The 24,683-nt window shown below is 37.3% G+C and overlaps 1 protein-coding gene across 7 annotated transcripts in view; it reads right to left on the bottom strand.

Annotated features, from left to right (window-relative positions):
• PUM2 (pumilio RNA binding family member 2) overlaps nucleotides 1-24,683 on the bottom strand; it is a 69,253-nt gene that overhangs the window by 37,943 nt on the left and 6,627 nt on the right. For 4 of the 7 annotated variants that reach the window (XM_014306747.2, XM_014306748.2, XM_014306743.2 and 1 more), the window contains exons 2-5: nucleotides 8,341-8,409; nucleotides 2,625-2,730; nucleotides 2,156-2,343; nucleotides 1,362-1,534 (exon numbers count right to left, since the gene is read on the bottom strand). In XM_014306747.2, the coding sequence (XP_014162222.1) occupies nucleotides 1,362-1,534; nucleotides 2,156-2,343; nucleotides 2,625-2,730; nucleotides 8,341-8,391 (518 nt within the window). In that variant the 5' untranslated portion in view covers nucleotides 8,392-8,409. Of the gene's footprint in view, nucleotides 1-1,361; nucleotides 1,535-2,155; nucleotides 2,344-2,624; nucleotides 2,731-8,340; nucleotides 8,410-24,683 lie in introns of those variants that run through there. The other 3 variants (XM_031056444.1, XM_014306745.2, XM_031056445.1) reach the window with 2 other exon arrangements.

Raw genomic sequence — 24,683 nt, 5'->3', positions numbered from 1 at the left:
AAGTTTCTTTGTTAATACTTATGGTTAGCTAATACAGGTTGCTCCTTACATTGGTGCTGTTCTGTTGCTATAGTTAAAGTTGTGTCAATACTTCAATTATAAACCTTAGTTTGGAGGGCTCTATACCAGCACTTTATATGGCCCATTTCATTTAGATGGCTGTATTTTTTTATTTTTCTGAGAGGTTTACTGGCTTTGGATGCGTTTTTGCATTTGTGTATTTTTCAATAACTTCTCTCTTTAAATAATACAGAAGGTACATCACAAACACCTATTTCAAAATTGAAATAGATACTGGTAAAGAAAAGCAGGATAGAAGTTATTCTGCATTTGCTATGGGTAACAATGAAGGTAACTTTGTTTATTGTGTATATTGCAGCACACAACGGAAAGGAGCCAATGTGAGCTCTCTGGTATGCTTGGAATTGTATTATTTTCAATGATATGTCTTGAAAAATAGACCTCAGGAATCCCTCTTTAGCCTCAGGTAAATACGTTTTTAAAGGGTAAGAAATACTTACGTATGGGATTCAAGCATGCATTTTATTATACTTGTTCAGTAATGAACTAATGAAACCACAACTATCTGGTCATGTTTATCACATTAATATAAATTTATGAGCAGCACTCTAGTTCTCTATCTTTTTAATTCTTCTGTATGACACTTACAAATGCATCACAGTCATTCAAGAAAGAAGGATCAGCCCTTAAAAAATACTCAATTTAAAATGCAGTTTAGTGTTAGAAAAAAAACCAGACTGGCTGTGCTGTCATGCAAGAGTTCACTGTTCAAAAGCTTGAGCTTAATCCAATCTATTTTTTCCTACAAAAACAACCAAACCGCAACACCATTCCATGGGTGACATTTAATTATATGAATAGGAAAATACATTGCTCCACCTTAGTCAAAGATATTGCTTCTATAAAGACTTATGGGGAAATGATTAGTTGTGTTAGGCTGTGGTATCCACTAGCAAAATCAGAAGGAAAGTTAAAATTCTGTAGGACTTACTCTCTACAACAACTCAGATGCAAAAGAGCATTAAAAAGAAGCAGAGAGAGAAAGAAATTTAGTTTGACATTAAAAGGGTTAAAGTTTTCATCCCTCTTTAATGCATCACATTCAGAAGGTACCCATTTACTTTTAATAGTTACTATGTTAAGATGAATTTGTCTCATGAGAAGTGACACACACATTAATGACATCCTAAGAAACATGTGGCACGGTGGGAAAGGGAGGACTTGAGAGGGGAAGAATCAGTCTGCAGCTGGGTAATGTTTAAAGCTGACACACAAACCAGAACTGTAATAATGCCCTTAAGAGACATGCTTGTCTTCTTGAGAAACAGTTAAAAGCTTACTTAAAATCTTTGCAATCGGCATCCATTCCATTTGGCAAACCTCTGCCATTTATTTTAGTAACATCCTCATCATCTCCTTGTTTAAGATCTCTGTTTTTGTCCTCCTCAAATGGAGAAGCCTTGCCTTTCTGATCTCCTTTCTCAGGTCCATCTGTTTCAGCATCTCTAGTGCCCTGAGGAAAAAGAATCTGTTTGATTCTGAATATTGAACAGAACACAATAGGAGCACCACAAGGTGACCTAATTCTACACTACAGTGCACGTAAACAACACAAACAGTTTGTTGTCAATGAAATTGCATTTGGTGGGTCACTTGATCACCAAGTTTCAACCACATGCAATTAATAACTGCCAAAATGTGAAAAGGAATGCCAAGATTTATAATGGAAGAGCTAACTCAACCTTAACTATAGCGGTGCTGTTAAAGCAGTAACACTTCGAATTACAGAAAAGTTTATATTATACAATTAAAACATCCAGTTACAAAACAAATCCGCATGAAAACATAGAAGATCTAGAATAAAGCTCATCACACATTATAAATTAAGCAGTTTGCAGTCTTTTCCCAACCTTTAAATAAGGTTTTTAGGAAAGCACTTTAAGACAGCTATTTAGTTAAAATTCCCAAACCACTTCCCTCTTCTGGCCCCTCCAACCAAGGAAGACAGAGAGATAGCAACTAGTTACTTCTAAAGAGTTAAAAACTAAAAACAGACAAAGAGAACTGAAAATATAACCATGTAACAAAGACCACAGCAGGTAACCAAGCAAGCTTAACACACTGTATTACTTACAAAAGCTCCTTTCCTAAACCGGGAATCCAATTTATCAGCTGGAGAGGAACTTAACACATATTCTACCATGCTCACTCCAAGGCCACCACTTTCTGATCGTGGAGACAATACAGCATTTACTTCACTGTTTCCATGAAAACCCTGTCCAGGCTTTCTCTGTACCATAATAGGCTGGGACATAGAATGGTCTGTTAAAAACAAACAAATAAATAAAACTATAGTATTTTTTAAAATACAGCTTGTAATGTTTACGCATTTCATCACAACAGAAATATTATAACAAAAAATTAAACAAAAAATTCCACATCAAACTTTCAAAAGTGCTATTGAAATACAATCACCATGCAGTTTACATTTTCACAACTAAAATGAAAGGAAAGTAAAATTTAAGATTCAGTTACAAAATTTGCTTTGAGTAACATTCAGTAATCATGACTGATTTTTCAGTACATATACAACAATCACTTACGAGGAGTTCCCCATGCAGTCTCTCTCCACTCGTCACCAAGGAATATCCCTTTTTGTCCATCTTTTGCTGAATCATCAGGTTCCCAAAACTTTTTGGCAGGTAAAAGCTGTTAAAAAAAAGATGATGGTTTTACTTAAATATGCTTATAGATGGGCAAAAATAGCAGGAGGATATTAAGAGGATATGCAAGAAATTAGTTTTACATCATGGAATCATAAAATGGTTTGGATTGGGAGGGATCTTAAAGATCATCTAATTCCAACTTCCCTGCCATGGGCAGGATTGCCACTTACTGGAGCAGGTTACTCAGGGCTTCATCTGACCTGGTCTCGAACACTTCCATGGATAGGGCAGCCACAGCTTCTCTGTGCAGCCTGTTCCAGTGCCTCACCACCCACACAGTAAAGAATTACTTCCTTGTATCTAATCAAAAATCTCTCCTCTTTTAATTTAAAACCACTTTGCCTCATTCTACCCCTATCTGCCCTTGTAAAAATTTGCTCTGCCTCTTTTTTTGTAAAAAAGTAATTGCTAAAATAACTCCAACAGTATTGAAATTCTGCAGTTATGAGGAAGAAAGACAGAATATAGAAGCAGCTGTGAAAAAAGCAAATCAAATTAATCCCTGTGTTAAGTCAAGACAGTCTTCTCAGAAGCTTTAACTAACAGTGCCTTCCTGCCAAAGACTCAGAAGTTTGGCTGTTAACTAATACTGTGATAACCAGAAAGAGTGCAGTTCATTGTGAAGTTCTCTTCACTTGGAAATGCATCATGTTCCAAATTTTAGAAAGTGACTAATACATATGGTAGCAAGTCAGCTCCTTTAGACCATAGGGCTGCTAAAATCTGTGACATTCATATGTGAAGTTCCACATACCAACACTGTTATTTAGATGTATGGTTTTTTTCATTCCTACTTGTAAAACAGAAGGTGTCATGTTAGATCAGTATCACTTCTTGTACTGACTTCAACAGCAGGAAGACTTAGTGTGACATGACAGAAGCACCACACAAACAAGAATTCCTCAAATACTAGCATCCTTTTTGCTCTGATTTTACTAGTTTATTCCTGTACCTTTTCCCATCAGTAACAGTACAACTGCCAAACTCTACATGTCATATTTTCCCTATATGTAACTAAAAAACTGTATTCTTAGACAGAAGAGGTACTTTACAAGGTACATCAACAGAAAGGAAAGTGAAAACAACTTGCAATATGTAGGGAAGAAGAAAGCTGCACATTCCATCAGATTCTGCATAATGTAATGCTGTATTTAGAATTTTAAATTTTGTGAAATTAGGAAAAAAACCAAACGTAATCTGATGAAGCTGTCTGCAATAAATGAGTACATTCTGGAAATTTGCTTCTTCTGTAACTTAAGTGACTAAAAAACTCTTCTGAACTTCACAGCTGGTTAGTATGAGCCTTGATGAAACTAGTAACAGGAGTCAGTATATAATATAGGTATTTCTTAGTATGACACTGAAAGCCCTTGTGAAAACAGCCTCTGGAGGAGGTGGATAAAATTGTCACTTGCAGGCCCCAGCACTAACAGCACAACAAGAGGTGACAAGAGCTCCTCTGGACAAATTAAGGATTGCTGGTTTTCTGTGCTGCCCAGAGCTCTTACCAGAAAGGAAGGTGTCTGACTGGTTAACCTCAAATCCCTGGGTTCCTTACAGAAATTCATTAACAGAGAAGGATTCAGGTGGGAGGATGATAAACAGCCAAAGCTCAACAAAACGACAGAAGAATGTTATGCTTGCAAGAAGCGCTGTACTGTTTTGATCTGCCCTGACAGAGATGCCCACTCCCAAATGCATTGGAGAATCACCACCAGGTGTCAACCAAACATAATTTGTGATATCAGTTTACCTCAAATTTAAGGGCTGAAGTTAGAGAAATAGATTAATGGAATCTTACAACTGCTTTTCAACTAAAAGCAGAAGATTACAAAATCCAGATCTGCCTATGGAATATACACATCTTTTTTAGCTCTCTATTTGTAACAGGCTTACAATACTACATAATTTTCATTTTGTAGGAGAGTGGTAGAACAGAAAGCAAGCATTTAATGTTATCTACAAAATCTTGCTTTTGGGAATCATATTTTAAATGCTGTCTAAGCCAATTTCAAATATGTGTCCAGCTGAGAGCTCTGAAACACCTAAGTGAAGGTGTCACCACCTCACACAACCCTGGCAGAATAAAACAGATCTAGTAATATCTCAAGTGCCATAAAATGAGTATTACCTGAAGTATGCTTACCCAGAAATTAGCAAATTCTAGTATCAGACAGGTATGTTCAGACAACTCAGTGTTAAGAAATAAGCAAACTTAGAGCAGAACACACTGCAATACTGGTTTTGATATAAAAACTCATTCATATGATTTGTATGTGAGGGAAAACTGTCCCCTGGGAGAAAGAAGCAATAATACTCACTGCAAAAGTACAAGTTGTTTCAGGGAGGGGGATTTTGCTGCTGTTGTTGTTTGTGTGGGTTTTTTAAGGTTCGTTTTGGGTTTTTTGAGGTTTGCCTGTTTTTTTTTTTGAACTACTTACTCTCAAATTTCAAACAGACAAATTCAACTGCTTTCAGTTGTACTTTGGTAGACAAAGAACATAAAGTATCTTTAACCCAAAACATAATGTATGATCCATACTGAGAGGCTAAATTTAAACTACTGAAGATTAAACAGATTTACTGAAATGATTTTCACAAACTTTCTACACAACAAAGTCCCAAAAATATTTAAATAAATGCAATTTTACAAAGTTACCAATATTGCAACTCACTGAGAGCCACTGATTTAGATTTATTATTTATTTTGACAGATAGGTATGACATACACCATGCTCTTTTAAAATGAAGGTATTAGCTCTTGGATTGCCAAATAAACAACCCTATCAGTTGTCAATTCTTTTAATTGTGGAATTCAAATAAAATAAGTACTTTTCAGAAAAACGAAACAGACAGGAAAAACAATGTGTTTGATTAGTTCTACCGAAAAAGACTTCATCAAGAAGTCATCTCAAATCAACACAGATTGTTAAAATCATTGTGCTTTACTCTCATAGCATGTGTTTTCCTCAACATTTTCTGCATTCAGTGTAATAAAACACAAACTTTACAAAGATACATCCAATTATAAGTAAAAATAATGGAGAAGGTTGTAGTATTTCTTACTACGACTACTCTCCCAAAAGTACATTAGATGTGTCCTTTTCAGTACCAGCACTGATCCTTGTTAGGTGTCTGCCAGACAAACAAAGCCCTTCACTACACACAAATAATAACAAGCAGTTAGGCTAACGCTGTCTCTTAACCAGCTCTCTGATATGAAACTGCACAGTCTCCATTACTGACTCTCGAATGAAGGATTTTAAAATTATTTTTTAAAATTTATCTTTGAGATCACAAGTTATTCCTACAGAGGTCAAAGAAGAACTCAGCTGAATTTCTCTAAAAGAAGTTTTGACACGGGAAATGAATACTTTGTTCCTAAAATGAACTCTGTGTGCTTCGATCCTGTAATTTAAACCAATAGACATTATCAAAAGAAGATTTACTTTTCTGTGCTGCTTGGCACTAAGTTTTGTGTGTCTGTAGTGGGTCATACTGAAGTCCTGCAGACCATTCTGGCTTGCCCTGATATAGCAAACAGATGCCTAGAGAGAAACAGCACCATGTGTTCTTATTTCTTTAGAATACTAAAGTGACATTACAGGTCACCATAGATTTTGGGAGCTGGAGCCAGAAGCATCATCTGTGAATAACCAATGTAACAATTTAACCAAGCTAAAATTGTGAAACACATTCAGAGAAAGATGTCTGCAACAGATTTAACAGCCAGGTATTGATACCCAGTTGTATCAGAAAAAAAGTATCAGTAAGGATTAGAATTATGAAAAAAAAATTAATTTCAGTTCAGAGAAAAATCCTGGCAGAGAAAACAAGGAACATAATTTCCCAATAGCTAGAAACAGTTCACTTGACATGACCTCTCTTTCACATTTTTCAAAGCATAGGGAGGATAGCATGTAGGAGCCTCCACCAATTCTAGCTTACTTTATAAGGATGTTTCCTTTAATATTCTAGAAGGCTATAATCAAAAGGAAGATTAAAACAGCCATGGAATGTATCCCAGAGCTACTTTACTGTTGTGCAATACATCAAGAAAATTACTGAGTTAGTCAACCTAGCTATGTGAACCTGTATTACCTCAAGATACCTGGAAGACACCATTGAAACAAAGGACAAAATAACCTGGTGAGTGCAGGGCCACAATTTAGTATCAATTTCTGATGCTGCAGTACTGTACCAAAACTCTGACTCTTTGTGTGTGGTTTTTTTAAACATCTTTATAGATGCACTGAATGCCATGAAAACAAACCAACAGAATCCTAATCATGCAGAAATACATCCCTCCATCTGAGACAACCTAAAATAAAGATGGGTATGAACAGTCATATATACTGTAATTTAATTCCCAGGCATTTGTGCCATCCCTCACTTTCACTTTTTACAGCTTTCAATCTTTTTACAGTACTTTGTGGGTGTCAAAAGACCAAATACCACCATGAACTTTACCCATCCACTCTATCACACTGCTGGTATTATCACAGATACTCTACTAACACTTTTACTTTTCAAAAGCAGTTTTAAGAACTGGGAGGGGAGTAGTGTGGCTACTCAGGTTTCTAAAGAACAGGGCTCCATCTATTATTTTTTTCAAATGGGAGATGGTGCAAAGACAACCCTGGATGAAGCAAAAACTGCTGAAAAGCCAAGTGATCGCTTGAATGCTTCATTAAATTAAAAAATCAAGTAGGAATGGCCATGTGTCAGCTCAGAAACACTTAGCAACTAGAGCACAGCACTTATTTTTCATCAGTAGTTATGGTTTCCATAAAGATTCCTACCATCATTTTAAGAAAGTTAGGCTGCAATATTGTCACTGGTTCAACCATCAATTGAATTAGATAAATACTCAGCAAGACAAAAGGATCCACATTTGAAATCTTAGTTCAACATGAATTTCTTTACCAGGTTCCTGTCAGGGCAAATAATTCTAATACTTGTCAATAACCTTCTAAACAGTTCGGGGAACTGCTTTTGAAGAAGCCAAGTCATCCTGCATGTTCTTAAATTCCTTCTCCCAACCTTAAAGTACACTGACTTAAAAAAACCCAAACAAATCAAATCAGTCAAAAGAAATAGTTCTTCTTCCCTCCAGCTAAATTACATAACAGCACTCTTCAGCCTAGTTAAAATCTTTTAAGGAGTAATTACCAGTGAAAAAATAGCAAATTACCACACATTTCTGCTGGGTATGCCAGTTCATTTTTCTGGAGCCAAACCTTTTTTCCAAATCCCAGTTTCCCTGGCTTCTCAGGAGTAGCAAGTTCCACTAGCTTAGATACAGTGAGACTGAAACCATGCCTCCTTTCATAGAATTGTACACTCTTACAAAAACTAACCCTTTCAGTTTCCTAGAACTATCACTCATCTAACAAGAATGACATAGAACAGCAGAACCAGTCAATAACAATCCCAACATTCTTCTAATGTAATTAGCTTCCCTTCACCTAAGACAGAAACAATTAACTTGGTCTTAAGAGAAGCTCTTTGCTTCATGTTGTATTATTTAGACTTCTTAAACTGTACCAACAATTCCAAACCACCAACTGGATTTTCAGCCCTCAGTAATTACCTCTCCCATTCCCCGAGATTCTAGGGCAAGAGCTTGAAACTCATGATTCATCTCATCCACAGATCGAACCTGCAGTGGAAAAACCAAAAGAAAAATCCATTAGTCAAATATCTTTACAAAAGTTAAGAGTTTTCAGTATTCCTGAAGATTTCTGCATATTGAAAGCACACAAAAAATGTGATTCCCCATTCAGTCCGAACATGAGTCTGGATTTCATTACCAGATACAGTTAGTGACCAATTTAATGTACCCTGCTAATATTAATAACATGCAAGAAATTCCAAGAGACTTAAACAATTTAATCTCCACATATCGGTACAGATATTGCTCAGTATAGGAACGGTAGCCAATAGCACCTTTGCAATGAATGTGAAAGAAAGAGGTGAAATTAAAGATTTGGCCATATAAAATCCTTCAGAAAGGAGAGGAACTGTTGCACACTGTTACTGAGTACACCTGGCAACAAACAAAGAAAAGCTCACAAGGCAGGTCACAAAACCTACTAGCAATGTGTTGCTTTTACAATCTAGTAACTGAGTGCATTATCACAATTCCTCATGTTTTCTTCCAGGAAATCACATTTTTACTTCTCCACAGGTTGGTGTTTGGTTTGTTTTTTTTTAAATTGTTGTAAATATGAAAGGATTTTTACTAAAGTAAGAGTTGCTGCAGCAACAAACCACCTCCTTTTTCCATGGCACAGACACAATGCACTGGGCTCATTCTTTTCTGAGAAAATGGTTTCCATAAGGAATTTTCAAAGCCAGGATAAGTTTAGAAAAACAAATTAAATAAGGAAATTCAGAGTTGTTTCTTTCCCTTCTCTTCTCCCCCAATAGTGACATCCAGCAGGCAAAGTTATTCAAGTTCAAAGTAAAATTAATTTCCCTCCCTACACCACTCTCTTGAGGAGTTACTTTCACCACTAAATCCATCTGTTTACACCAGCCAATAAACCAAACTGATGTTATTCCACACAGCTGATAACACATAACTAACACTTTTCAATAGATGCTCAAATACTTGGCAAAGAAACAATCTGGTGCCTTCAACATTCTGGCACAAACAACTCTTTCTTAGGATTGGAAAAGTGGCCAACAGATCCTCCATTCTCAAAAATTTACTCCCAAACTATTGTTATTCCCTCAATCATTCTAAGCCATTAACTTCTGAGACTGTCTCTGTGCTTTTAACAAAGAAATTTCACAGCTCAAATATTCCCTCAAGAAGAACAATAGTTAAGATGGAGTCTGAAATCACTTTCCAACAATTTCCTTGAGATACTGAAGAGCAAATTTAGTTTCAGACTGAATTATGGGGTAGGCACATCAGCACACTGGCTTTATTCCAGTAATGCTGACACTTAATTAGGTTGATTTTATTTTTTTAAAAACTGAAAGCAGATTTTAACATAGCCTTTAAAAAGCTAAGATTTTTCTTCAAATTAGTGTTTTAAAAAAACAGATTCATATTTTATGCAAAACTTTTATTAGCTCCAAGGGATAATCAAATATTTGTGCATGCACACAGAAAATATAACAGTAGAAGAGCAATTACTTAAAAAGAAAAATCAGAAACTCAAACCTTGAAGACTTCTGAATTTGAATAATACAGTTTCTGAAAACATAATTTCTTCTAGATTGCTGAGAGAGCTGATTATCTTACCTAGCTAGGCCACTTTTCGTGCTGAGGTCATGCACTTTAGTTTCAATTACAAACCAATATTAATTTAGGTACTTCTGTCTCAATATGCAGTTTTGATCTAATGATCTCTAAACAAATATGCAGGTAAAGTTTCCCAAATTATATTTACCATAAACACTACCCAAATCACTGTTAGATAACAAAAAACCAAGCTTGAAAGAGGCATCATTTTTTTGGTTGTGGTGGTTTTTGGGTGGATTGTTTGGTGTTTGTTGTTCGGGTTTTTTTTGTTGGTTTTAACTTCCAGTGGTGGTGGTTTTATTTGTTTGTGTTTTTCTGGTGTCACAAGACCTAATAATAAATGCTTATTTTTCACAATTCAGTGAAGTCCAAAACCATGACCACCCCTCCTTCCCTGTCTCTGAGAAAAGACAATCCAAGAATGGGGGTAAGAGCACAGCTAACTCCTTTTTTCCTCTAAGCTGTCCCAAGACCATTATAAGAAACTGAAGTTTTATGAAACTGCAAATACATTTTAGCACAACGAGCATTAATTTTGCTCACCGGCCTCTTTCTTAAAGAATTAAAATTTAAGTTAGCATTATCTATTGCTAACCAGCAGCAAGACAAGAAACACAGTCCTTTTTTCCACCAGAAAAAACAGCCCACAAGATCCTGCCCCATATCACAAATTTCTGTTTCACAGATCGTTTACAAACTGGAGAAAAGCACAGGCAGCACCAGTATCTCCATGTCTTTCTTCAACACTAACCCAGCCCTATCATTACAACAACAGAAGAAAACACCCAGAATGACACCCAGCTGGATCTCCTATGTATAAAGACATGCCCTTTCCCCAAAGGAGAAACTTTGGTTGGGATTACCTGTGTTACCAAGGAGTTTTATTTTCTCTAACTCAACACCAGCATTAACTTAACTCATAGGTTCCAGAAATAAACATTTTAATACTTTTTAAAACACAAATTCACAACATTAACCACCCCCTCTTTCTATTTTTATTCATACCCTGTTATACAGAATAATTCATAAGTCCAAAAGAGGCCTGTGGAACATACTGCTCAACATTTACAAGTTTTTTTTTCTGGTTTTGTTTGATTACATCAATGCCTCATCCCTGACACTGCTCAAGGCCAGGCTGGACAGGGATCTCAGCAACCTGGTCTAATAGAAGGTGTCCCTGCCCATGGCAGAGGGTTGGACAATGGCTTCAAACTTCCAGTACACAGCAGATCATTCCACAGGGCCCCCAAATTACGCACAAACAGATATTACACACTGAGCTGTCTTTAAGTAAAAGAGTTCCTCACATACTGCTGGTAAGTAGGTAGAATGGAATAAGCATTCCTGATATCTTCCCCCTTAACACATCAACAGAAAACTCATCTTCTTCTACAGGCTCTAGATACAACATACCAGCACATTTAAGTCCATTTTTCATTGCAGCATTAGCAATGAGATTTTAACACAAAATTTCTGTTTAAAAACAAAATTATGTCTTAGTAGACTCTTTCTTTCTAAAGTTTACACTTCCTCTCTCTCCTTGAAATTTAAAATATTTTTTTATAAATCTAAAGGCTGACACAAAACCCGTTCCTTTACTCTGTTGAGACTCCATAGAGGACAGTCCCGCCACCCTTTACCCAACAGTTTTTAGCACTCCCCCTAAATGAATTTGGTAACCATCGAGGTAACTGTTTGACTCGGGAGGTTTTTTCACTCCTTTTCCATGCATGAGAATTTCACCAGATCACCCAGAGAACAGACAACTACACTAAAACACCACAGAGAAGAGGACACTAGATTTGACAAGAGCAACAAGGAGAAGCTGGTGGAGTAAGGTGGGACAGGAGCATGCCTACATGGTAACTCAAGCAGAAATGTGAAACTCTGCCCCCCATAACTCAGGGCAGACTTAAGGAGGCAGACTCTTGACTGGAAATCACTTAGGACTACCATAAGAAACACTGCTTACAGTAATATCCATTTCTGAAATCCAGGCATCCAGATCTAGGGACAACTACTCTCTCAAATAACCCTGAATCGTACCAGAAATAAGCTTGTAACCATTTTCTTGCAAAAGCAAAGAACAGCCCCTTCTTTGAAAAAAAGCCTGTGAAAAATAGTAACAAAAAATACAGTATCAAAGAGAAAAATATGACTTTATACATCAAAAGTGGTTAAACCAGATGACCAGTAAGTAGGAAACCCACTTTTTCTGCATTAAGAAATGCCAAATGCCATCCCTTCCCTCTCAGGTGAATACCCTTACCACTATGACAAAGACATATTTTGCAGTTGAAGTTGTGTCCTAGGCCAGAAATTCAACACAGAACACTTGGTATTACAGCACTGGGACTGGAAAGAAAGGGAAGCTGCTGTTTACAGTGCAAATGCTTCTGCTTTTTTCTTAGTTTTACTGAATGTCTTCAATGCAAAATACCTTTCAAGCAGCTTTCTACAGGGGTGGTTCTTCTGTAGCATTTATCTTATGCAATATATATGCTTATGGCAGAGACTTAACATTATGATCAACTTAAACTACTTTCAATACCCAATACATAGCAATTCTGCCAACCCTCCATGAAGTTGGAACACTGTACTGCAAAGCCATGTCAGACACATGACATTTAAAAAGCTCCCAAAAAGACAGCTCAACAAAAACCTTTCAGAGAGGTGGCCAACTTGAAATTACGAAATAAAAATAGTATTTTTGATACAAATGTTAGACAGAAATCTAGAACAGATTCATAACAAAGGACAAGAAAGAATAACTATACTAGCAGCCTAAACTGCACATCACCAAACCTGTTATGAGATTTCTACTCTATAATATCTATGCCAAAATTACGTAAAACATCCTTACTGATTAAGAGGCCAACCCACAGTGCACCCAGACAACAAAAGCTGTTGAGTAGCTGAACAGGAAACTACGAGAAGCACAACTGAACTGTTTTGTACCCTAAGCACCAACGATTTTCTGTAACATTAAAAGAAAACAAGACATTTGTTTGATTAAAGCTGCTTTTGAGTAGATGCATCTTCTCATACCTTTTGGAAGCATCAGAGAACCAGAGGTTCACTTACTACCAAACTGGTTAATGAAAGTTGCTGCTCCCAAGTAATTCAAAGAACAGGTGCTGTGTTTTGATAAGAGGCAAGGTTTTCTGAGGGCCACACGGAAGAGTAACACAGCTGAAAATTTCACAAAATACTCCAAAACATCCAGACTCCTTAAGTTGTCCAAACAAAGAAGGTATAAGGCACTTAAGCAACCAATTTTAAGTTCTAACATTTTTTATATGGCTACAATCTCAAAAGTGCATCTTCCTCCAGTGAGCACTTAACAATTTTCACTGTGTTAAAATAGAGTGCTCTAAAACCAAACAAAACTTTTGCAGGGAAGTGAATAATTCTTCGACTGCAGTATTTTTGGCTTCTTAACTCATTCTCAGACTGAGCAGTACTATACTTCTGCACTCCATGACTCCTAGTACATCCAAATACTCTAACAAGATGAAATTTCTCAATTTAGTTGGCTTGGCTCAGCAATCACTCTGGATCTTAAGGCTCTTGTGCTTTTTTCCTTGTCAGCTTTGTATTGTAGTTTGAGAAGCAATCCTAGCAGCCCTGAGAACGCTGTCAATGACAGAAAAGAGCAGATTTTGAGGTGGGGTTTATGCAGCACATTAAAGGGGCAGGGGAATACCCTCAGCCAAAGCAGAGTCCAGCCTGCTGAAAAAGCCAACTCACATTCTCTGCCTGTTTTTTTTCAACAGGAATATCAATAACCTCAAAGCCTGCACAGAGGAGAAATTAATTCTCTAGGGTTTTATCAACAGCAGGTATAAAAACGCATATATGTTATATATATGTCCAAGTATGCCGGATAGTATCTCACAAGTCACCAACAAGTTTGGAAAACACTGATTTACGTAGTCAACAGTCCTTACTTAGCATAGTCTTCTCCCAGCAGATGATACAGAGAAATTATTATTATATCATCACTTTCCACAAAGAAAAGCAGAGGAAAATGATGGACATCTTGCCCCCTGTTTCAGAACTACACAATGGTTCATTCAAAGCCAGCTAAGGATTCTAAGAAATTGCACTTGCTCCCTCTAAAAATGAACTCTTCCATCACATAAGAAACTTGCCTCTTCTTTGCACAGGCTTTCATGATTCTCTTTCCCACTCAACTAGCTCAAGCTTTGCCCTAAGACTGGCAGAACTGTTTGTACAAATTTTCCTAAATTACTGTCCAATGTCCTCAAGTTCAGGATTTTAATCTGAACTTTAATCTGAACATTCCTCCCAAATAATGTACAGCCAAATACTGGCAGAGCTACCAGGCTCACATAAATTAATGTGTTTGTACTGAAACCAGATTTCATAACCACTGGTAACAGTTACACTGTTTGTACCATTTGAAAAGCTGAAGTGATATATTCCTACATAAACAGTGCATATAGCTTAGACTAAATGACCTTAGCAGGTTTCTCAGTTTTTAAATTGTGTACGTAGTTATCCATACAAAAGAGTTTCTAAGAAATGTACAGCACAGCAGGGAGGGTAATAGAAGTTTACAAAATAAAAATCTAGAAATGTGATAAAATGTAACATAATTTTACAAAGTGGAAGAAAAAGCCCATAAAAACTTGTCCAGTGAGAGCTTCTGTAAACAGGAAATTATTTTTAAAAATCAGAACAAGTGATTAAAATAATATTTCCCATACACCTGTTAGATTATTTAAATGAGCTACAAGAAAAAGTAATTCTTAAAGTGGCTGACTGGTCCTTTACTGCTCAGAAATCAAACTGAAGAACTATTTTTCATACCAGAAATTTTTTTCATACAGGTTTAATCATCAATATGAAATAGTTTAGGTACAAATCCCATGCAGTTTGGTGAGACTCTTCACCCTCCTTTGCTGGATACATTATTCTGCAACTCTCACTCCAATGATCCTTCATAAATATACCAGAAACAAAAAAGGAAGACACTAAATATATTCAGAAATTTGAAAACAAAGTTGCAAAATGAAATATGAGTCTTAACATGCTTAATTTAATTGGTACTGATTAATTATATGCATTTGACTAAATTCTTTTTTACCTAGTTTTAAATACCTACACGTCTTGTTAAGCTGGTTAGTCAGCATCCTATTTCTGGCAGCAGTAGCAAGTGCTACAAGTGGTGTAACAGAAGTTTAGAGGAATTTAAGAGCCAAATTTCTAACCATTATTATCCTGTTCTACACAGAAAGGCTGTCAGTGAGTAATAACAATCCAGCTACTTCTATACAGAAGTGTGACATTAATTTGATGTGCTGCTGTTTTGAGACGTCAGCTTTCATTACTTCATCGTTTGCTCTCATTCAAAAACTTTATTTAGTAAATTAAAAAACTTTAAAAAAACTTGAGTGCTTTCTAGGCAATATACTATAAAAAAAGGCTTAAAACTTTTGCCGTTTCTGAAGATGAAAACTCTGTATAAACGCTAGAGATACCTACACACAAAAGCAGGAACTAGGGACAATTTATCTCGCTATATTTTGTAATGATTAATGAAACCGCTTTCATTCTAATAGAGTCAACAAGCTTGTCTTATGTACGTTAACAAGAATTGGAACACTGGAATCCACAGGCCTCAAATCAAGTCAAATTTCCACAAACTAATTTTCAACATTTTAATCAATATTCTTTAGAAATTTCAACTATCTTCACTTTTCTGTTTGTTACAAGGAATCTGAAACAGAACATCTCTCCATCTCTCCTACACAAATGTCTGAAAAGTTAAAAAAAAAAAAAACACCAACCAAAAACCACCACACACAAAAAAATCCCACCAGACTAAATTTCTGTTTGACAAATTATGGGGTTTTAACACCATCTTAATGTGATCCTAAGGAATCCCATGGAACATAACTCATTTATACATAGTGTCATTTATATGAAGAAAATTATTTCACACGTATGTACGTACACATGGACACCAGACCTATAAAAACTAGGGCTGAGGAAATTCCAGAAGTCACTCTAACAGAATTTGCAGGAAACAGTTTTATTTTGTGTTATTGTAGAGCTGATATCACAAACATTCCTCCCACCCCCAGTAACTCATAAGTAACAACCCTCTTCTTCAGAGCATTTACTTTCTTTTTTTCCTCCAGAATATGGAAGATTCATTTGCCACACAAAATATTAATTTCTCAAGGATTTAGTTTTCAGTAACACTACATGGAAAAACTGAAGTTCTCCCAGTAATTCTGCTCAGAAGTTTCCAGCATCATGAATTCTTCTCCCTCATGATCTAGTACCCATTTGAACAAGCTGTTGGCTTTTTGGTTTTGCTTTTTTCCCCCCCTTCTGATCAAGCAAGAAGAAACTAGGTGATACCAACACAGTCTGATCTTCTCAAAGTGGGTGCTACAACCAGAGATGAAACTACCCAGTTCTTATGCAATGAACTGAACAGCTCATAGTACAAAAAAAAAAAATTCAAACAAACAAAAAAATTGGAATTTTTAGACTCCTCATTCCACTACAAATAACTGTCTTTTGCAAAGAATGGTGCTGACACAGCACACAACTTTTCTGTATCCCCAGCATAAAACAACAGCGAAAAACCCCAAGGTTTCAAGTATATGCCAGTCCGCTTCAAAATCCACCTTGAATTTTTTTTGCGCTTTTAAACTCTGCATAACTTCAACGAGAGCCAGGGAATAGTAAAACTAACTTCCTTCAGTGTACTTTTTTAGTTCCTCCCTTGCTACAGGGAAGCACATGTGTCTTCTACTTATCTGTCTACAGCAGGTGAACGGACATTTAAAGAAATTGCTGTTATCAATTATTTCAGCTGTTTTCTAAGGATGTTGTCTTTGGACAACATGCATTTAAACTACCTGTAGATTACTACAATTGCCTAAAAGCTGGAAAAACCAGCTAACTCTAAAAAAACACAACTAGAGACTACTTTTAACTCAGTAAGCATCACTTCTAATTCACTAAGAGTTGCAGCCTAACTTTGGACATTAATATCTCATTAAGTGCTGGCTAGCATAGTCCCCCAAAGGAAGTAAAAAACAGTCTAAAATAACATCAAAGACTTTATACCAATGACAGTAAACAAAAGTAAAAAATAAAATTAAGCAGGCTATTTAGAATTGAAATTGAAGCAACAAAAGGTTTTTAACAAAAATTAGTTCAAAGATTGCTATTGATACATCTGTGCTTCAATGGATTTAAAGCCAAATACTTCCAACTTTTTCATTTAAGAAGCCAAAAACTTCAGAGCAGTTACATGTAAAAGCCGCTATCGGTACATGAACAGATACAGTATGTACAGCAGGCAAAAGCAGAATTTGTGTATAGAAACAACCCACATTTGAATTATCATCTAAAAAAAAATATCAGTGATTTTATGAGCAAAATCTCTGGTGAGATGTCTAAATTTCAGGTTATTCATCTTCACACAAAAGAAAGTATTCCCTGAAATCATTTACCCAACTACAGGCTTCCCTTCACTATTTATCCACTTTGCTTTTCTCCTCATCATTACACTGAAGAGAAAAAAGCTTTCACATAGCTCTTCACAAAGACACACAAGGGCCTTCTTCACCCTGACTTTAATGTCATGGTACCAAGTCAAGGTAGTTCAGAAAGTTAAATGCAGCTCCTCTGTGCAATACAGCAGTGTCATATTTTCAAAACCACCAATTTTAAATCACATTTTAAAAAAGGCAAGCAGCATCCTAAACCCACAGATAAGAATTTAGATTAAGCAATAGAACTAACACTAACCCATGTTAGTGGGTTTTTATTTTCTTGACACCATGAATAATGCAAGGAAATGAATAAGAAGTTATCAAGAAATTTGCTGGAAATGCAAAAGGCTTGAAAGCCTATACACAGCCTTTTTTAGCCAAGTTTGGCTTGAAGGCCTAAATGCAGCCTTTTTTAGCCAGGTTTTCTGGCTCCCACCACCTGGATGTCATGCAAAACTCTCCTAGTATGCCTAAAACAAGTTTTAACTTTAGGACAAAATTCCACAACTACACAATAACCATGTTTAGAACAAGGCCTCACTCACAATCTCATCTAGAACCTGGAGCACATGGGAATGAATGCAAAAAACCTCCAGCTGGCTCCATACACCACCAGCTCAGGTCTCTGGCTCCCACTGCAGTGCTCCAAGGCCACTCCCAGCCCACATCCCCTCTGGAAGCAGCACTACTGTTCAGGTTTATGCTGCTGCCAGTAACTCCTCACAGACCTGAATGACTGTGCAGAGCCACAGCTGCACAAGCACACACCAAAGTTTATCTATATGTAAATAAGATAATGCACAGTTGACCACATGCCATTTGTTTGCTGTAATATCAAACCAGGCTCTCCCTATGCTAATTACTGAATAAGCACTAAAGTATGAAGGACTCTGCTTCAAAGAACTTTAAGACATATTACAAAGACTGATACAACAAGAAACCAAATTGGTAAAGTGAGATAAAGCATTCACATGAAGACATTCTACAATGTTTGCCAGGTATTTGGAGACATCAAGGCAGGTGGAACTATAAAGGAGTATATTGGGCAGCACAAGGACATTGGTGAAGATATTTAATAAAGACGCAACTAACACAAAGTCCATGTGCAGGAGGTAGCAGCTCACCACCTGACACCACATGAGACAATATGCAGTGGGGGGAAACTGGTCAAGTTCCTCAGTGGCTGAAACCATCACCTGCAGTTTGAAATGCTGCTGAAAAGGTCAGAAACTGTGCAGACACACAGAAACAGCAAATGTGACTGGAAGGAGTGATTAAGAAAAAGTCTCTGCAGAACAGAAGTCACACAGAACAAACGTGCTTGCACAGTCAGGTGACTGCAATAAGCCTCCTTTTCCCTGCCCTGATGAAAGTTCACATTAAGCTGCCTATTCCATGCACTACATGCTGGAAAATACTAAAAATACAACCCAACTATCTGCAAAATTCAGCGCTGTAATTTTCCTCTCTCTATCTAGGGAAGTGCTTTAAAGCATATCACCAAAAATTTCTCAGGGCTTTTCTTTTGGTCCAAGTATATGAAACCACATGCAATACACCACAAAATACTCTTCTTCAGCTGCTTCAAATCAAAGAGAGGGGAAAGACAGACATATTTCCTCTTTCCAGCCATGTCTGCTATCCAAACTGACAGTCCCAAGCAGGCAGGCAGTAAGGTGATAGCTCACTAATCAAGTTGCAAGACATTTGATTTTTTAACAGAAAAAAAGGCCCAACCTTACAATTCACTCAAAAAACTCACAGTATTTGGCCCATCTCATACAACACTACTATGACAGAAAAGTTTCTCCAGGAACTTATTGAACAAGATTTTTTAACAGGGAACAGATTTTCCAAAACAGGAATAAAATTCCCTCCCCCTCAGCTCTCCTCTAGGCACAACGGAAAATCCTGCATTCTAAGATTTCTTCTCCTAGTTTGTGAGGCTTGGAAAGTTTTAGTTACTGCAAGTTTAAGAAGCTGCTTAAATCATACATTCAACAACCATAATCTCGGTTTCTAGTTTGGTGGAGCTAAATGCTACTGGAACTAATTGATGACAATGGCAAACTCAAAATTAAACCAGAGCAAACCCAAGCACGGAAAGATAATACTTAAAAAAAGTTGTTAGAGAACTTGTTGCTTGCAGAAACAGAAACAAATTATCTTCCAAACAGCTTTAGATGATGTTAGCTTAACAGGGAGAACAACCCCATCAATCAGCTAAGATAAAACTTGAGCTATTATAATGCAAAACTAACAAAGTGTTTGTGTGTTGTATAGGTGATTAACACTTGAAAAAGTCTTAAAAATCTGTTGATGAAAATTTGTTTGAAATCACTTTAAAATTGTTATATTTCACAACTACACTTCACTTTTAAGCTCAAGTAAAAGTTGCAAAAAAAGATTGGAAATAAAAAATGGACTGCAAGCATATTTAGATTTCTAGGGACAGTTTTAAGTAAAATTTATAAAAGGAAGAGCTAATGATTGAGGAAATGCAATTCCCACTGTAAGGTCAGGAAACAGATTATGTTGTTTTCAATTTGAATGAAGAGATTATGTTCATTGTTTCAAGGAACGGCTACATGACTGTGAGGTCTCATATGGGAAAATGATTTCCCAATTTCTATTGCACAAACATATTAGTCTACCTTATTTGAACAACAAACAAAATAATCTTATTAAAAAAACCAAGGCAGAATTTTTGCTAGGAATTGTCCGTTTCATCCTGTTAAGTATTTGCACATTTTGCTGGTTTAATAGCATCTATACATTTTCTCATGGCTACATTAGTTCTAATAGACCCTCACGAAAGTCAGGATGGACTTACAAATACTGAAACATACAGCTTCTCCTCCAGACCACAGAATTACCAAAAAGCTCTTGAACTCAGTAAGACTCTTTCCTTTGTTCTCTCCTCTTCCCCTCCAAGGAAGGGTTTTTCTTTGTTACAGCAGCTACTCACAAAACTTTGAGATGTTTGTCAATTCTAACACAAATGAGTTGCAGCAACTGCAGCTCAATTGAAACTCTGGGTAAAGACACAATTTATGTTCTTTTGTTTATAGCACCACTACCCTTTGGAGTTTTGGAAAAGGTTGCAACAGCCAAAGCTTTTCTCTGTCAGTCTTGCCTATCAACTCTTGCTTCTTCAAAAGCAAGACACAAAAACACCCAGGTCATGTTAAAATTCACAACCTAAAGTATTCAGATTAAACTAATGAAGTGTTTAACTACCTTTGCCATGAGGGAGGGAAGTAAATGGAGTTGAATAGGAAAAGACAGGACAAGTAGCCTGGGCAGTATCACACTGCTATAGCTGCTTGCTTCAGCATGTGGAAGAACATCTGCAAGTAGTCTGACATCCTAGAAAATATATCCTGACTTCACAAAAAACTTCTTCTCTGTAAATCCAAATATTACATACTGATTGATGATCACTAAATCTTTCTATCCTAGACAATTCTTCATTCCTGAAATGATGTGAATTTATGACAAACAGATCACTAACCTATTTGCAGCCCCATGGGGATGTGAACAAAAGGATGATGCCACAGCACACAGCAGTCTTCCTCAAATGCTCTGCTACCAGAGACTGAAATGCTTTTTTGATGTTGAGGGAAAGAAAAAAATGTCAAAGCCTCAAGTGAAATAGCTTTCATACTTAGTCTGTTATCCTTTATAACTCTTTTCACTATTCAATATTTTAAAGAAAGATTAATGACAGTCAGGGATGATTAGGTTAAGGAGTTTATACTTAACCTTGTCAGTGACTGGATGGTCACTACTGTTTTAATATGGAAGGTGCCAACGGTGGTGTCCCAACTCAAATTAACAGTGCTGACTTTGACATCTTGTACTGAGGAGTTCTGCATTCACAACTATTCAACTGAGTGTCCAAAGGTTTTTGGCTATTACCTTTCATGCAAAGCATGCACCTCTAGCCTCTGCTCTCTTCTATGCTGCAAATTATTGTTTAGAGACTTCCCCTCTTCCTGCAAAATAGTTCAAGTCTCTGAAGTGTTGGCCATTAGTAACTGTTGTCTACCACTTCAATTTTTATTGTGCAGCTGAAGCAGATATAGATGAACACATCAGACTGAGAATAACAACAACTGGCCTGTTTCTGTGCCTCTTATGCTGAAATGCTCTGTAAGACAATGATGTTAGTTCTGAGCCAGTGGTTGGTTAATTTGGACACCAATGCGTCAAGTGGACAATTAGCAAAAGAATTTTCCATTTCAACCAAGTGTTGAATCCACTTGTGGTGTGTTTGAATTCCCTCCTCATCTTTTAAATGCTTGTGCCACCTGGAGTTCTTTCATTAGTCTTGGTAATTTCCAAATTCAGGTACACTAAGCCTCAATACTACCATGGATCTCCAGGATAACCCACTTGATCTTTCTCTGAGCAATCAAAGGCCTACAATGCTACTGTGATTTAACTTAGAATATTTCAGCTGGAAGGAATAATCTAATCTAACTACTTGATCACTTCAGAGCTGACCAAAAGTTAAAGCATCTTATTAACGGCATGAACTGCCTTCCAACTATTGACACTTCAGTGATAATTCCCACAGTTCATCCCTCAATAGCTCCTTATCAGGGACATTGACAAGTAACTCCTCAGTCTTTAACCACAGTAATGTCCTAGTAGACAAGTAATTATCTTTACTAAAGACATTGTCTGCCTTATTGTACAGTTCTTCTGAAGTTATTTCAGATGGCTTTCAGAAGACCAACATAATGTTTCAGTAGTCTTCCCAGGAATTAATTTCTTGCAGTTAATGAAGTATATTTATCAACTTCTTCTTTTCCTACAGAGATTCTTTAGCATTTTAACTAATTTGAAGATTCTTCACAATCCATTAGTGACTCCAACCAAGTTGGTCTGTTTGTCTTATTGCTCTCACCAACAACTCTTTCAACTCACTTCTAAGTATCACCCAGTGTCACTCAGAAAGTATCGGGTATCTTCTAGTATGAAAGTGGATATAAGGTTTTTCCACATTTCCCAATTAAGGCCTCAGGCTCATAGGACCTACCTGACAGAAGACTACCCCTGTGGAATCCTCTGAATCCTTCCCCCTCAGGAAAATCCCCAGAGCATTGCCTTGGAGAGACTTACCATAGAGTTTTCCCAACCTGGGCGGACAGAAAGGACTCCCCCATGGACTCTTGCTTAACACTGATCCATCCCAGTTCCTTTCCCCAAACTTCCCCTGGTTTCTCTTTTCCCTGTTTCCTCACTGGTTGTGGTACCCTTGGTGGCCAGCCCAGTCTCCCCTGTAAGCCACTGCCCTCTGCACTGCCCCTGTGCCCCCCCCACCTTAACCTTGTTGTCTTTGTCCCTGCTCCCCCTGGCGCTGTAGATGCAATAAACCCTCGCCGGAGTACATCATACAAGGACCCTTCCTGTCCCTCCTCTACTGAGCTAGCTACCTGGGCCTCTGTGCGTGCAAGGACTTGAAACGGCTGTTCCTGTGGCCTTACTCTGAGCAGCTTCTGAAGGAGACACTTCAAAGAAGGCTGCAGCACTTCTACCACCCTGCAATATATCCCTGAAAAGCTGCATGGAGCACAACGCTGGGGAGAAGTTCTTGGGATTTTGGCAGAGAGCTGGGGTTGGTCAACCTGGAGAAGAGAAGGCTCTGAGGAGACCTTAGCATACCTTCCAGTACCCAGAGGGGTTACAGGACAGCTGGACCAAGGCACGCAGGGATAGGGCAAGGGTAAATGGCTTTGAACTGGCAGAGGGCAGGTTTACAGCAGGTATTTGGAAGAAATTTTTTACCATGAGGATGGTGAGGCACTGCTGGCATCAGCTGCTCAGGGAAGCTGTGGATGTCCTATCCTTGGAAGTGTTCAAGGCCAGGCTGGATGGGGCTTTGAGCAACCTGAATTAGGGGAATGTGTTCCTGCCCATGGCAGGGTGGGGGGGTTGGAACTGGATGATCTTTAACGTCCCTTCCAACCCAAACCATTCAGTGATTCTTTGAACATCAGACATTACAAGATATTTATTGACTATATTTGCTTCCATTAGTTTTCTTTCCATTTTTTCTTTGAATGCACAAAAAAATTCTATTTTTAGTATTTTAACCTACACAGTCTGTGTAGTAGACACAGAACATAATCCTAGCTAAACTCCTTCCACTGTTTGCATAAATACAGATTTTAGAATTCTTTGGTATATCTAACTCTATGGTTTTCAAAAACAAAACCGCCCAAAACAACAACAAAAACAACAACCAACCAACCACCCCCTGCAAAAAAAACCCAAACCCAGAAAAACCAGAAACACCTCGAACAAAAGAGTAACCTTAATCTTAACTAAATCCCAAAGAACACTGGTACACAGAACTCAAAAAATTGAAATGGAAAAGTCCCCTGATCTGTCCTTGATTTCTGCTGGTTTATATTGCTACTGAAGAAGGAGAGCAAATGAGTCAAAAAATGGCACAACAGTAAGATGATGATGATGACAGTAAGGTGAAAACTACTATTCCCACATGGATAATGCACAGCAAAGAGCAGCTTCCCCTTCACCAAATCTTCATAATGCACAGAACCAGTGAAGCACTTCAAAAATTAAGAGTAGCTCCTCTGCATCCCCCATTCAAGTTACCAGAAAACACATATGAGGTTCATGACATTCCCCTGCAAGAGGAATCCAGAAGTATTTGGATGGACCTAATTGAACTAAACAAAGCTTCTGATAAAGGCATGGCTCTGATCACTAGGGATGGAAAACAGATGGCAGAAGGGAAATGCAACTGTTATTCAGTGCTTACTTACCTGGGAATAATTTTACCTACACAACCTATCAGCCTTGAGAAATGCTAGTGAAAATCAGAACCATTACTTGTGCAACTTCCACTAGTGAGGAAAAACTCATCATTTTCATTCTCAGGAAGTGTATCCAAATGGACAAATAAAATATTGTCAAATTTTAGATTTACGAAACTGCTTTATAGCTTCTGCACAAGTAATAAAGAATGTGATACAGCATGAAGCAGGACGTCAGGTAAAAGGTTTTCTATTTTGCTATGTAGGTCAATGTAAGAGGAAGAAAATAGTAAAAGGGAAAGCCAGAAATAAAATGCCAAAAGAAATCAAAGAATGAGAAAGA

This window comes from Geospiza fortis, unplaced genomic scaffold (genome assembly GCF_000277835.1).
Source record: "Geospiza fortis unplaced genomic scaffold, GeoFor_1.0 scaffold81, whole genome shotgun sequence".
Lineage (NCBI taxonomy): Eukaryota > Metazoa > Chordata > Aves > Passeriformes > Thraupidae > Geospiza > Geospiza fortis.
This window is presented reverse-complemented; position numbering and strand designations above follow the sequence as displayed.